The sequence below is a fragment of the Aptenodytes forsteri genome, unplaced genomic scaffold, assembly GCF_000699145.1.
Source record: "Aptenodytes forsteri isolate BGI_AS27 unplaced genomic scaffold, ASM69914v1 Scaffold213, whole genome shotgun sequence".
NCBI lineage: Eukaryota > Metazoa > Chordata > Aves > Sphenisciformes > Spheniscidae > Aptenodytes > Aptenodytes forsteri.
Window position 1 is genome coordinate 642,979 of NW_008795522.1, and position 14,090 is coordinate 657,068.

At 58.2% G+C, this 14,090-nt stretch overlaps 2 protein-coding genes across 2 annotated transcripts in view; both read right to left on the minus strand.

Moving 5' to 3' along the window:
- Positions 1 to 3,623, minus strand: part of TNNI1 (troponin I1, slow skeletal type) — an 11,844-nt gene extending 8,221 nt beyond the window's left edge. The window contains exons 1-3 of the mRNA XM_009281884.2: positions 3,547 to 3,623; positions 1,282 to 1,316; positions 383 to 424 (exon numbers count right to left, since the gene is read on the minus strand). The gene's annotated coding sequence lies outside the window, so the exon portion shown is untranslated. The remainder of the gene's footprint in view (positions 1 to 382; positions 425 to 1,281; positions 1,317 to 3,546) is intronic.
- An 8,638-nt stretch (positions 3,624 to 12,261) lies between these two features.
- On the minus strand, positions 12,262 to 13,149 carry PHLDA3 (pleckstrin homology like domain family A member 3). Its single transcript, XM_009281907.1, has 2 exons — positions 12,798 to 13,149; positions 12,262 to 12,383 (listed from the first exon to the last, which is right to left on the minus strand). The coding sequence occupies exons 1-2, from the start codon at positions 13,147 to 13,149 to the stop codon at positions 12,262 to 12,264; spliced, it is 474 nt and encodes a 157-aa protein (XP_009280182.1).
- Positions 13,150 to 14,090: the final 941 nt, after the last annotated feature.

The following is a 14,090-nucleotide window of genomic DNA, read 5'->3' on the forward strand; positions in this document are numbered from 1 at the left end:
TGACATCGGCTCTTTCTTTGCATCGGTTTGCTCTGCTGTGGCAGTAAATGATTTTCCCAAGCCACAACCCAGGGAGCTCCCAAGCTTGTGCTGCAGAGCTGCTGGTGCACAGACACAAGGTTTGTGGCTTTAGAGCAGAAGGCATCAGAGTCTCTCCCCACCTTAGTAAAGTGGAGGTGAGGGGAGGTTTGTTTGGTGTACGGACCACAAAGCCCACATGAGTGAGGATTTTTGAGAAGACGAGAGGTGGGACCGGGAGCTGCTCCCCAGGGCCCATACTTCTGCCATTCCTCATCGCTGTCCCACCGACCACGCACTTCAACCCCAGCTCCTTTTCCCCAGCAAGACAAACCCCAGGGAGTTTCCAACCCTCAGGACTCACCTTCAACAAGAGTTTGCGTGAGGCTGTGATCTTGGATTTTCTCTAGGGGAAAGGGGAGGAAGAAAAAAAAAGCCTTTGAAAACAAACTCACAGCAAATGCAGAGTAGCATCAAGATCACTCCCGAAAGGAAAGGCCCTTACCTCCCTGCCGGCAGGCGCGCGTTCAGGAAGGAGCAATAAGGAACAAGAGAAGAGAACACAGCATCAGTGAATAAGAGTCAAAAAGAGGTGACAGTCAAGAAAAGCAACTCATGTGATTGCAGTTGGTTTCCTTATTTCTCTATCTAATAGTTGCCACCTGCAAGTGTGCCAGTTCTGAGACGACAGTGCTCTCTGGAAATGGAGTGGGTGCTCAGGGCCACTGCTCAGAAAGCCAAAATGCTACTCAAACGCAGCATGCAAGCTGTCACGGTGCCCATCATGCCAGCCCCAGCTCAGTCCCTGTGGTTCGGACCACAACACCCTCATTCACGCGCTCCCCGCGCAGCCAGGGACTGGCACGCAGGATGCTTGGATCCTGTTCAGGTTGGCAGGGCTGGGGCATCTCCGTGTCGTTGCTTGATGAAAACCTTGCAGGGAGGTTTCTCCCTTCTGTTCACAATGGGGAATATGTTATATTTGTACGATGTGCTATGAAGAGCCTCACGGCAAAGCGAGTGGTGCTGCCTACCTCGGATCCCTATTTTGGGATCTAGGAAAGCTCCAAGGTTTGAATCGGGACATAGAAATGGCTAACAATTTTTATTTAAAGACAGTTTTTGCAAGGGGAATGGCACAGAGGTCTCGAGCATGGGCTGGTCTCCCAGCAGAACCCCCCCAAAACCAGACAAGCTCAGCCAGCACCAGCAGCCCAGCGGCCAGGCAAGGATTTAGTGAAATCCAAGGGAAACTCATGCTACTTACGGCTCTGGCATTGCGGCGTCACGCTGTTCACCTGCAAAAACAACGGGAAAGAAGATGAAACAAGGGAGCAAATCCCAAATCCGCCCGAACCCAGAAAGTGGCGGCGGGATGCTCCTGAGGTCCGGTGCTGCCCCATGCTGTCAGCGGAGGGAAGCAACTCTGCAGCCTCGCCATCCTGCTGTGAAACACCAAGACAAACCGCCCAGCTCCGAGGAAACCTTATTTCGGGCAAGCTCCAACCTGTTTCCAGCCGGCCCTGCAGGACTCGGTCTCCTGCTCCTCGGGGGTTTTCCCAAGCACCGAGCTGCTCGTCCGCCAGCTGCATCGCCCACCCCAGCTCGGGGCGAGGGGACAGAGGCGAGCGTGGCTGGAAAGCTCTGGAGAAACGGGGCGCCTCGGGGCTCCCCACGCTGTGTCGGCTCGGGGAGTCCCATCCCACAGCTCCCCGTGGGCAACCGCAAGGATGGTGGAGCCAAAACCCATCTCGAGAGCGACAGAGCAAGGAGCAACAAGTCACGGCCAAGCGGCTGAGCAGATTCCTTTAGCATCCGCGTCCCTGGTGAAATACTCACGGTTTCTTATTTTAAATTTGCTTGGTAATCCTATGCCCTGGCAGCTGCTTCAAAATGCACTGCCTCGCTAGCTGCCCCAGCACCGCCTCTAACACTTCCCTCTTTTGCCAAGAAGCCGGGGCACCGCGTAAGTTTGAGTAATAGAAAAATGTGTGGGAAAATGCCAATCAATTTATTTTTTTTCTGTTTCCAACCACGAGTGACAAACTGAAGCCACATTTCAGAAAGAAACAGCATTTTCCAGTGGTGGGTTTAGTCCTTTTCCTTAGAACTGAAATGGCAAAGCTGGGATTTTTTTGCCTTGATGTCTCCACATCCCCCTAAATTTGGAAACTGTTTTAAACCCCAAAGATTCCCGCTGGGGGAAAGAGAAAGGAATAATTCTGGTCTCAAACAGCTGCTCCCAGATACTCATGAACCCGTGCTGAGCAAATCTCAGTGTGCCTTCAGGAGCAGCTCACCTCCCAGCTCTGTCTGCTTGTCCCTGTGTCCTCCCCGTGTCCCCCGCTGCCTGGCCAGAGCCATGGCCTGAAGGAATGAGTTTGTGAGGGAAATGCCATATAATCCCAGCAGGAATCATCTCCCCCGGAGCCTGCCAGATCCCTGGATTTACAAAGAAAAACCCCAAGAACAGGAATTTTTTTTCCTCTCAAAAGCCACATCAGTCGGACGCAGCCAGAGCTGCCTTTTTGGAGGTTTTTGGTGATACGACAAATGTCCCAGAGGACACGCAGGGAAGGCGGCTCCTCTTGCCTGACACCGGTACACTGGGCAGGTTGGGTCCCTGATTTAGTCTGGGGGAGGCAGAAAAGCCTTTGGCTGTCTGGAGGCGAGCAAGGGCTGGGCGAAGCCTCTCAGCGTCTCCCGCCTTCCCTGTTGGAGCAAAGCCCGGCGTCCCTTAGAAGGTGGGACACACACCGCACCTCGGGCTGACGACCTCTACCAAGGTCAATCAATTTTTAGGGCCAGATATTTCTAAATTGGCTTCCCAGAGGACAGCCAGGGCTCATCTAGGCTGGTAGGACGTCCCCAGCAATCTCGTGCAGGGACTTTTGGGCTCCCGCCTGATCTGGAGCATCCACAAGAGACTTTGTTCTCTGATGGGGACGAGAGGATCTGGACAAGCTAATTCTGCACTGTTTGCATGCCCCCGGCTGTGAAAAGCTTAAAAAGCTTATTAAACCATTAAATCACGGAAATCCTTAAAAGAAATAACCCCAAGCCAATCCTGACATGCTCTCCCATCCCAGGGAACCGGACACATACCACAAACACACGCCCGGCCAAGGCGATGCCCCACACACACTGCTCGCAACCCCAGACCTCACCTCCCTGGTCACACAAGTGAGCGTGAGCAGTCAGGCTAGGACACACGGGCAAATGCTCCCCAAAATGGTTCTGTTTGTTTGCCAGTTTTCAGCAAAATTGAGCAAATCTCAGCTCCAATGCCAGGCTGGGGATTTTAGGGGCATTTCTTCCCATCGTGGTCTCACCAGTCCTCTCTCCAAGAGCAGAGAAAATGTCTGAGCAACCTCAGTCAGGGGGAGAAATTCAGACAAATTCATGTGCTGGGGGCTCCTCTCTGCCACGCCGCCATGTGCAATACCGGTGGTCTCATGCTCGCGCCCGTGTTGCCTCTAGCACCCCCGGGGAGTCACGGGTGGGGGGACCCCTGGGACAGCACCTTACCTCAGGGCTGTGCAGGAGGGAGGTGATGCCTGGCCTCTGGAGAGCCGCACACTGCCAGGGACCGGCAGTGGAGGGGGAGTATTAAATCGCAGCCTGCCTGCAAGTGGTCGGTAAAAATAGCACAAATCCCCTCTTGTGTGCACACATTTGCCACGAGCCCCGGCGCCCCATGACATGCTGCACACACCTGGGGCACCATCTCGAACACAGGGCGACACGTGCACATCGCCCATGCACGTTAGTGCACCCATGTTTTGTTGCACCCATGACCCCCATGCGATTCGGTGAATTCTTGTGCTGTTTGCACGTGAATCACCCCAGCTTGGCCGGCACTCGCTGCCCGACGCCTTACTCACATGCGTGTTGCGTGTGAGCACGCAGACATGCCGGGTCAGGCTGACCGTGGTGCAATGGCAATGCCCATGCAGACGGGGTGTATTCATGGCACATCTGCCTTGCTCCTCTCCGATGTAAACCAGCATCAGAGATGCTGGAAAAGCCCTGAGTCTGCAAGGAGGCAAGAACCATGAGCCGAAACACTGCAGTGCTTTTTCTTTGCAGAAAATCTCCTGAATTCTTTTCACTTTCTTTTTTTTCTTTTATTTCTTTTCTTTTTTTCTTTCAGAAAGTCTCTGAAGGGGACGGGGGGTTGTGAGCAGCCTGGAGAGCTGATGTGGTGCTGACCCCCATGCACGATGGTGCACACACGCCCTGCAACACTGCAAGCACAGAGTGATGTCCCCACGGGAGCGCTGGCTGAGGGCCTTCCCTGGAGCCACCAGAGCTGCCAGAGCAGGAGGGCAAAACCACCCCGGGCCAGGATAGGGCACATCATTGCCAAGGGGTGGTGGGGTAAAACAGAAAAGGTGGGGTTATGGCATCAGGCCAGATAATCGGTTGGGACCAAGGATGGGGCAGTCCCCTCTTTGGGGAGCAGGACCGTCCAGACTTGCCCAGCACAGCACAGCAGGTTGGGATGCTCAAGCAACTTTCAGCCCCTCACAAGCCCTGATGTTTTCCCCATGAAATTCCTGAAAAGCAGCAAAAACGCTGCTGTCTTGCCCCCCCTGCACCCCGCAAAGTCCCTTGCAAAGCCCCTTGCCCAGTGTCCCCGCAGAGGGAGGCTTCATGCGGCAGAGGACCGCAGGGGCAGGTCACACCTGTTCCCTGGGATATTTTTAGGGGCAAGTTTAGGAGCAAACAATTCCCAGCGTGCGGCCCAGCAAGGATAAAATACCGGATGCCCGGTATTTTAATCCTGAGGCTATTATGGTCGCAGAGGGACATGCAGCTGCATGTGCGGGGCAGCTCCCATGATGGAGAGCAAAGACAGCCCCCCTGTCCTGCAGAGCAGGGGACGCATGGCCGCCTTCCCCAGCTCCTTCCCCACTGCCTGGACACCAACGGGGGAGCTGTGCCCTGGTGGGGGGCAATGCAGCAGCCCCCAAGCTGGTGTGAGGTCAGTGACGGTGGCGGTGGCAGTCCCATCCTTATTTGACCTGCACTAGTCAAGTCCCAGCAAGCACAGGAGAAACCCCCCCTGCGCCCACCCTCCTCGAGGGCCCCTCCAAGGACGTTTCCCTTTCCCCGGCTCCAAGCACCAGTGCAGCGGATCTGCTCCCAGCCGCCGAGGAGGAGGCTTTATACCAGCCCCGTCAGACCTTTATAAGGCAAAAGCCCCCGCAGGGCCATGCCTCCAGCATCTTTCCTCCCGGCTGCCTTGGGATTGTTTTCGGAGCACAGAGGAGCCAAAATTAGCCGGTGACAAAGGCGTTGCATTCCCCGCAGCGTGCCCCGGTGACCGGACCAGCTCCCACTGCCTGGGGGACGGGGGCTGCTTCGGATGCCATTTGCTCCAGTCTCAGGTTTCGTCCTCTGCTGGGACCTGGAGTGAGGAGGAGGAAAGGGCAGGCGAGGGATGGGGTAGCAGGACCCCTTGATTTGGGGCTTCAGCATTAGTTTCAAAGCCCTGGTGCTGCCATGAGGGGCTGGCAGCAGGACTGTCAGGAGCCCAGGACCTCCCCATCCCTCCTCTCCAGCTGACATGATGAGGACATTTTGGGTCTCCATCCCTGGCTCGCAACAGCAATGAGCTGCCTCAAGATGAAGGGTTGTTTTATTAGGTACCACCTGAGGTTGTGGGTACCCCCCTGAGCTGCTGGCAGGTAGGAAGGGGACAGGCTGGAAATCTATGGGGCAGACCAGTGCTGAGGCCAAATTCCAAGCAAAATAATATCCCCCCATTCCTGGGAGCCACGGATTCAAGTGAAGGTTTCCCCATGGGCTGCCACCGAGGGGATGGATGCCAACGGAAAATTCCCAGAGAGCTGTAAGGGGAGGCCAGACCCACCCAGGACCAAGTCCCCAGGGACAGCCCGCTTGTCCCTAAACGTCCCAGTGGTCCTACAGGTCACCTGTGCTCGGTCTCTTACGAGTGGATAACCTTGCATGTGTTTAGATGGATGTGGGCAGTTTCTCTCTCCCTCTGGACATGCTGAGTCCCTGGAGGGTGTTGCTGCTCCCTCATCATTGGGCATCAGCCCCACAAGCATGGCAGGGGCTACCACAGCTGCCCTCCAGCTTCAGGAGAACTGCACTGGGGCTGCAATGATCCCTGGCTCCTTAAGATGTTGAGCCTCCAAATTCAAAGGTATCTGACCCGTGTGAGCAGTTTGGTTGCCCCACGTGAAGCCTATTTCCCTGAAGAAGCAGACTTGCAGCAGTGCTGGAGGGATCCCTTTCCCTCCTCAAGGCCCTGGAGCCATCCCACCCATCCTGTCCTTGCCCTTTTCCAAGCACCGTCTTCGTTTCGTCAACCCCGATGGCATTCACAAAGACAACGGGCTTCCTAGGGCATCCAGGACAGACTTAGAAACAACAGCTGAGCCTCTGTTGTCCTCTGGGACCTCATCCTCTAAACACGTCCATCCCACCCCTTAGCTGCCATGCTCAGAGCCAGCCCCAAATGCCGGGGCGGATGGCAGGAGCCCACCAGCTGCCTCAGGTTTCTCACTGGGCTGGGACAGAGGATCCCCACAGACTCACCATGGGTGGGAGAAGGTTTTCCCTCTGTGGAACAGCTCAGGGGCACGGGGACATTGAGGTCACCTCCTACAAGCAAGGTGATTGCAAGGTTGCAGGACCGCAGTGTCACGTTGCAATGAAGTTGTGAGGGTCCGTGTGACTTGTCCTGATGAAACGGTCCCTGCCTGGGTGTTTTTCCTGCAGATCATCCGGCAGCTCTCAATCCTCATGAGCTGCCAGAAAGGATCCAGCTAGTCCCAACTGCTCCGTCAATTTGTGACAGCAGAGGGTGACAGCCTCCTGGGGATGCTCTCCAATAATCAATGTTTTTTGTAGCCCTGCAAAGGATTTCCTCAGCCTGCTGCATCTGTGAGTCTTACCAAACTTGGGTGATGCCCCGAGGCATCAAAGCAGAGCTGGCAGTGGGGACAGCCGTGGAGACAGAAAGTGGACCAGAATTTGGATGATCATCACAGCCCAATCTGGGAACCAGCGAGGCCCCAGGCCAGACCCCGAACATGCCCCATGGCGCTGAGACACCTCTCCCAGCTCAGGTTTCTGCCCTGCCAATCTTCACCCCATTGCATCAGCCCCACCAGGGCACCCATGCCTCCCACCGCCCGGTGGGGCAGAGGCTCCTCATCCATTTGGGATGTGCTGCTCCATGTCCTGGGCTCCAAGGGCAAGCATAGCTGCTCCTGCAGCTGGAGAGCCCTGTCTTCTCCAGCCATGGCCTCCTGCTCTGGGAACCTCTACCTGGCTGGACACCATCTTGCACGTGGTGCAGCTGGGGACAGTGCCTGTGTTCAGCCTCTTCATCCATGGGCATGAGACTTGCTCTTCCCACTTTGCACGGCTGCAGGCAGCAAATCCTTGTGGAAGCAGCTGTGGAGCTGGATCCAAAATCAGGACAATTTTCACAAAACGGGAGAAATACCTTCCACTTCTAGAAATATTGTGGGACAAGTTGTTTTTCTCAGCTTGAATGCTTTGGGAAGACTTGAAATGTTTGCAGAAAGTGCCAAAGCTGAGGAGGGGTCTCTCAAAGCTAAGTAGTTCTTTACGAACAGCACATGCTCCCTGCCTCGTGCCATTGGCATGTAGAAAAGTCTTTATTAAATAAGGAGGAATTATCTGCTTTGGGATAGTGGAAAGACATTATTAAAATGGAGCTGAGCCACCCACTGAAGACTTTAAGCTTTCCGTGGTTTTGCCAACTGACACATGAAACCTTCCCAATGTTGATCTTGTCGAATCTTATAAACAAGAGGAGGATATTAGCTGTTCTGTCTGTGTTAACGGGCTGACACAGTTCAACAGCAATGTCAGTTTAAATATCCTAAAAACCAGCCTGGTTTTCAGCCTAAGGCAAAATATTTCACAGGAAAAAAAAAGACTATTCCCAATAATCCAAAATTTCAGGCCCAGGCAGGGACCCTGACACACTTTTTAGACGTTTTCAGGGTATTTCCAGGCCCTCCCATCCGTCTCTGAGACACGCATCTCAGCATCCCCTTTTGCCGCAAGGCTGGGCTGAGCCACCCCCGTCACCAGGGCAGCCTGGCGACTCATGATCAGGGACAGTGGGTGACGGACGGGCGCTGGCGTGTATTCAGCTCCGTTGCTGCCCTCTGCAGCTCCAGCAACGCCTGGCCGCTATTTTTGTTTCTTCATGCGGTGCCAGGAGGGGCGGTGGGCCCCTTCCCTCCCACCAGCTCCCGCAGCCCCAGCTCCACTGGTGGGTGATGCTCACAACCACATTCATCACCCACCGCCTCCTCTACCTCCCTGGGACACCCTCGCCAAGAGACTACGTCAGGACATTGGAGGTGGGGAATTAATACATGTGCAATCCCTGCAATCCATGCCTGGACCCCCCTCAGCATCCCAAGCTCTGTGTTACGGACAACAGCATTTCTTCCTACGCTCAAACTCAAGAGGACTTTATTGGAGGTGGCCAAACCCACCACAGCAGCGGCGTGGATGTCCCGGCTGTTTGCTCCCCCAGAGCACGGGCGTGCAGACCTGGCAGGGCACAGGGCAGCTCCCCAGCCTGGCACTGCCTGGGGCACGTTCTGGTTTCCAGAATGAAATCCAGTGATTTAGGAATTATAATTAAGGATGGTCAGCAATGCAATAATTTTAGGAGCATCTGAAGGAAGCCAGACACTTGACCCAAAGCTAAAAAAAAAAATACTGCTTGCTGCAACTGTGATTTTTTTTACTTTTCATTTTTATCTGAGGAAAAACCACCCCCAAACTACACCAATGTTCACAGGAGAAGCGAGGCACTGCCAGTCTCCCCGCAGGGCACACAATGGTGGAGGAGGTACACACGGTCTCACCTGCCAAAAAGCATTGGCACCATCATGCTGCAAACCGCTGTCTTGGCAGCGTGACCCCCACTGCCTTCACTGGCTGCTGGGGGGTCCAGTCAACCCCAAACTGACCCCAAAGCCAGGGCTGGGCGCTGGGATTTCGTCAGGTGGAAAAAAGGGCCCCGAAGCTCCCCCCGCCACATCCCCTGCACCTGACCTCACCCTCGCAGTGTTGCATGAAGGGTGCTAGCCTCAGCACCCATGGGTGCTGGCAGAGTCCCTGGCCCAGGGGTGGAGGCACAGGGCAGCCCCCATCCTGCACAGAGGAGCCCCAGCACCGGGGCATCCTCCAAGCAGTGTGGGGAGGGTTGATGGAGCAGGGGCACTTCAGGGCTGGGAGCAGCAGAGCCGGCTTTTCAGGCTCCTGCCTTTGAACTCAGGCAGCTCTAGGGCACCTCACTCCATTTTGGGGCTCAGCGCGCAGTCCCAGCTCTGCTTGGTGTCCCCGGCGCAGTGGTCCCCAGGAGCCAGCCCCTCCTTGCAGCGGGAGCCGGTGTGCTGGGGGGGGGCTACGAGGCCACATGCCTCCCAACCACCTGCCGTGCCTCGGTTTCCCCACCCCCAGGGTCATTAGAAATGCTTCCCGTGTGTCCTCTCCCTGCTTTTCGGGCTGGCTGGAAGAGCCCTGAGAGTTCCCTTGCATCCCTAACTCTGTGCAAATAGTCAGTTGAAAATACTTTCACAGTGCTTGGCCTCCTGCAAGGCTCCTAGGGCCCTTCGCTCCCCACGCGTGCTTTCCCCTGCAAACCCGATTGCTCCCTGAGCCCCTGCCTGCAGGAGATTTTCCCTCGGGTAAAATCACCCCATTTACACAACTTCACGCACCAACACTGAGCCCCATCCGGGCCAGCAGCGTGCTGGCACCATGTTACTGGTGATGGAGGATGCACCAGCCGCCGGCCCCGTCCCTGCTCCGCTGTCTGGCCGAGTCTTCTGGCTGTTTATTTGCTTTCCAGTCTCTGGGTGATCTTTTCCTCTGCATGACAAATTCAGCCCTCACAGGCGGCAGGTGAAGCCATCCCGCTTCCCACCCGCACGCCGCTGGCTCGGCTCTAACCCCCCGGCCCTTGCTCCCAGGGTCAGGCTGTGAATGCACCCGCCGAGGGTGGATCTGGCAGATTTGGGTGTCTGCGCAGGAGAAACTCCCAGACCTGGGGGGATACGTGGTACAGACAGGGGCTCCGGCACGGTGATGAGCAGCTTGGGATGGGGATGGAAAACCTTGACCTTCCCCATGACTGGACCTGAAACACCAACACAGCGATTTGCCTTGCTCTTTCTGTCCCTCTCCCTCTATTAACTGCCTAAATTTCTCCCCAGCTCATGGGTACTGCGGCCTATCTGCTGCCTCGTCTGTCAGTGCGTGATGGACACGTACACGGCCAGGGCTGGCACTTACACACACCCATCTTGACCATTTTCTTCCCCAGCTCCTTGCTGGCACTTGCAAAACAGAAAATACCTATTTACAGTGAGTGAGAGAGTTGGAAAGCTGAAAATGAGGAGTCAGGCCCCCCAAAACTGGCTCGAAATTCAGAATACTTTGGAAAACCCCTCGCACTGGGTGCTCCCACCCCTGGGTGCTACCCTGCCGCAGCATGGGCTCAGGATGCTTACAGGACTTTGAATGAGCCTCACTGAATCCCCTGACTCTGGGAGCTGGGGATTTACGAGAAACACTGGGACAGAGATCCTTGCCGTGGAAATGCCATGTGAGCACCAGCACCTTCCTCCGACCACTGACAACCCCATTCCCTCCCGAAATGTGTGTGGGGACTGAGTCTGGGGGTCTGGTCCACACAGGGCTCCATGCCCAGAGCATCTCCCCGTGGGCAGGGGACCAGGCCCCACCATCCCTGGAGCTCTCCGTGTTTTGGTCCCTCTGTCCCTGCTGCAGTGCAGGGACGGTGCAGAGTTCCGTCTGTGCGGGGTTTGGATCCGGCTTCATCTGCATCCCCCCAGCTTGGACCCCCCACTTGTCTCCGCTCACAAGCAGGGGGGTTTCTCAGCAAATGAAGATCTGAGGCCCAGGGATGGCCAAGAAGGCTTCCCTGGGTGGAAAAACAGCAAAATGCTTATTCCCAGGCTGTTCAGAAAGAGCCAGCATGAGCCTGGCCCTGCACGGTGAGCGGGCTCCGGCCATGCCACCATCCCTCCCCAACACCACCCCGGAGCTGCTCTGGCACAGGGACGGGACCCCACGGGCCCCAGTGGGGTCGGGCGGAGGCCGATGGAGAGGCACAGGCTGGGGCCGGCTGGCAGCCCGGGGCAATGGGGTGCTGCACTCCCCGATTCCCACGCAGCCAGGCAATCTCCGGGAGGATCTGCAGCGCCTCCGGCCGCAGGGCTGGGGCTCAGGCTCCGGCTTGTGGAGCATGGTGGCTCGAGGCACTCGCGTCTGCGCTGCCTGTCGGGGCAGAGCCATCCCGTCCCCTGCCTGCCGTCCCTGCCTGCAAAGCCAGGCAGCGCTGCTCCCAGGTCGCCTGCCCACAAACCACCGTGGGAATCCTTGGGGACAAGGGCGCAGCAGGATGGGTGACCGGAGAGGCTCGGGGTGGCAGCAGGGGGGCTTTGGAGCCCGACTGTGGGATGCTGGCAGATTTAGGGGAATGCCAATGACCAGCGAAGCTCTGTGCGGGATTTGTGCTCTCCCACACCCTGCAGGGTCCCACAAATCAAAGCAACACCAGAGGAAGCAGCAGAAGGTCCTGTTTGGGGACACTTTTGGTACAGGGAGTCGGGGTCCCCATTGCCTTCCCCAGTGTCCCCCATTAGCCCGAGGACAGTCCCGGGCGGGACAGTGTCCAGCAGCACGGCCGCGTCACCGCGCCATCCAGATATGGTGCCCGGACGGGTCCCTGCTGCAGCAGCAGCTCTCCAGTCCCTTCTCAACGTGGGGGCTCAGGGGGAGCCGTTTCTCTGGCCATACCCATCTGTCCCAATGTCACTGGCATTCAGGCAGAGCTCACTCTTGCACTGCTTCCTTCAGGCTCAACCTCGTCCATCCCATCCCCTGTCCTGCAGGAGAGGCCCCAGGGTCCCCACCAGTCCACGAAGGTCCTGGCCATGTCAGCTGAAGGATGGTGGGCCCCCAGTCAGGGATGTCACCTCCTGCCATGTCCAGAGCCCCAGGTGGTGGCCCTGACTCTTTCCTTTGCCCCGTCGTGCCAAGGGGATGTGGCTCAACCCCTGCAGCTGTGCCAGCCCGGCTCCTGCAGTGCCTCTGTCCTGCCCCAGGATGGGGGAAGCCAGCGCCCGCACTGGCCTCCTTGGGGCCACCGTCCCCATCCCTGGGCTGCAGACAGCGGTGGCCTCACTTGCCTGCTGGGATCCCATTCTCCGCACCGCCCGTTGAGCCGAGGGTCACCTCCATCCTGCTCTTCGGATGCTGCGCGTCCGCAGGTTGTCCCACCGGGGCTGCATCGAACTGCACCGCTGTGGAGAGAAGGCGCTTGTTACCCACCCAGCCAGTGCTGGGACATGGGGCGGGATCCAGCCCCGAGGGGAGCTGGGAAGAGGACCCAGCCACGGTCCTCACTGCCATCCCACATGCAAGATGGCAAAGAGCCCCATATCCCTTGGGGCCACCCCAGACAGAGGGAGGATGTTAGAAAGTCCCTCTCCAGGGATGCGGGGAGGTGTAACCCAGTGGGGGATGAGAAGGACAGAGCCCAGCCAGTGCGGGGAAACAGGGGACTGCCACCCTGCAGACCCATCCCCATCCATGGGACCCCCCCTGTGATTCCCATGGGGAAGCCGAACCACTCAGAGATAGGACCCAGCGGCCGGGGACCTCATCCTCCGGTGGGTCCTGCACCATGATCTGCAGCGTGGCGGGGGTTCGGGTACCTGCTCGGCAGCTGTGCCGGGCACGGACGACCTGGATCGCCTGCTGGTTCTTAAAGCGGACGAGGCCCATGGTGATCTCGGCGTTCCAGCCCGGGTCCTCCTGGGCGCAGCGGAAGTCGATCTCGTGGCTGTCGTCCATCACCACTGTAAAGTAGATGTGCCGCTCCTTCCACTCCACACACTCCACCGCCTTCATGCGGGCGAAGCTCAGCTCCTTGCGCCGCGAGCCCTTGGGTTTGAAGAGCTGCAGTCCCTTCTCTGTCAGCAGGCACCGCTTCTTCTTCCAGAGCTGCAGCAGCCCCCCACTCCGCTTCTCCAGCACCCCCTCTCTCAGCACTTTCTCGGGGGTCATAGCGGCTCCTTGTCCCCCCAGGATCCTCAGCACCTCGTGTCGGTGCAGCCAGGCATCACCCACCGGGGGATTTCCAGCCCCTCCACGTCGGAGCCGAGCTCCCCGGGGCCAGAACCCCCACGGCAGCCGTGCTGCCCCCGGGGGACTCACCGCCCTCCACTCCCTGGCTCTCAGAGGGGGTGAGCAATGGGGTGCCCCATGCCAGCCGCCAGCCCTGTTGCCGGGGCTCTGCTCCCTGCCCCGTGCAGCGTGTGGGATCCCCGGCGCTGCGCGCCCTAGGAGCTGTCGCTACATGCCCGGCCGCTCTCCCACTCGCATTCCTCCCCGCCTCGCCTGGCCCCTCCTGCCGTGCAGGCACCCTTCACGCCCAGGCGAAGCCCGGCCAGGCCCGGCACAGCCCCTCTTCACCCAGGAGGCGCTTTTGGGGTGCTCGCAGGCAGGCGCTGCCCCCGGGGTCCTCGTGTAAACAGGCAGGGTGTGGGCATGGGTCTGCACGGCAGCGGTGCCGGGGCAGGGCTTGGAGACTTCTGCACGGCAGCCTGGGCATGGGGTGCAGCGCCAGCTGGCACAGGGCTATAGGGTGCAGTGCCAGTGGGGACAGGGGGCTGTGGGGTGCAGTGCCAGCCAGGCACAGGGTTATGGGGCACAGTCTCACTTGCAGTGGGGGGCAGTGCCAGCTGGGGCAGGGGGCTCTGGGTGCAATACCAGCCAGGAAGGGGCTATAGGGTGCAGTGCTGGCTGGGGTGGGGGGCTGTGGGGTGCAGTGCCAGCCAGGAAGGCACGATGGGGTGCAATTGCAGCCAGGGCAGAGGATTATGGGGTGCAGTGCCAGCTGGAGCAGGGGGCTATGGGGTGCAGTTGCAGCCAGGGCAGAGGGTTGTGGGGTGCAGTGCCACCAGGGGCAGGGGGCTGTGGGTGCAGCACCAGCCAGGCAGGGGCTG

Coding starts and splice junctions, on each gene's coding strand:
- PHLDA3 (XM_009281907.1), bottom strand. CDS start 13,149: ATGACCCCCGAGAAAGTGCTGAGAGAGGGGGTGCTGGAGAAGCGGAGT. Junction 12,384..12,797: donor CCGGCACAGCTGCCGAGCAG/GTACCCGAACCC, acceptor TTCTCTCCACAG/CGGTGCAGTTCGATGCAGCC.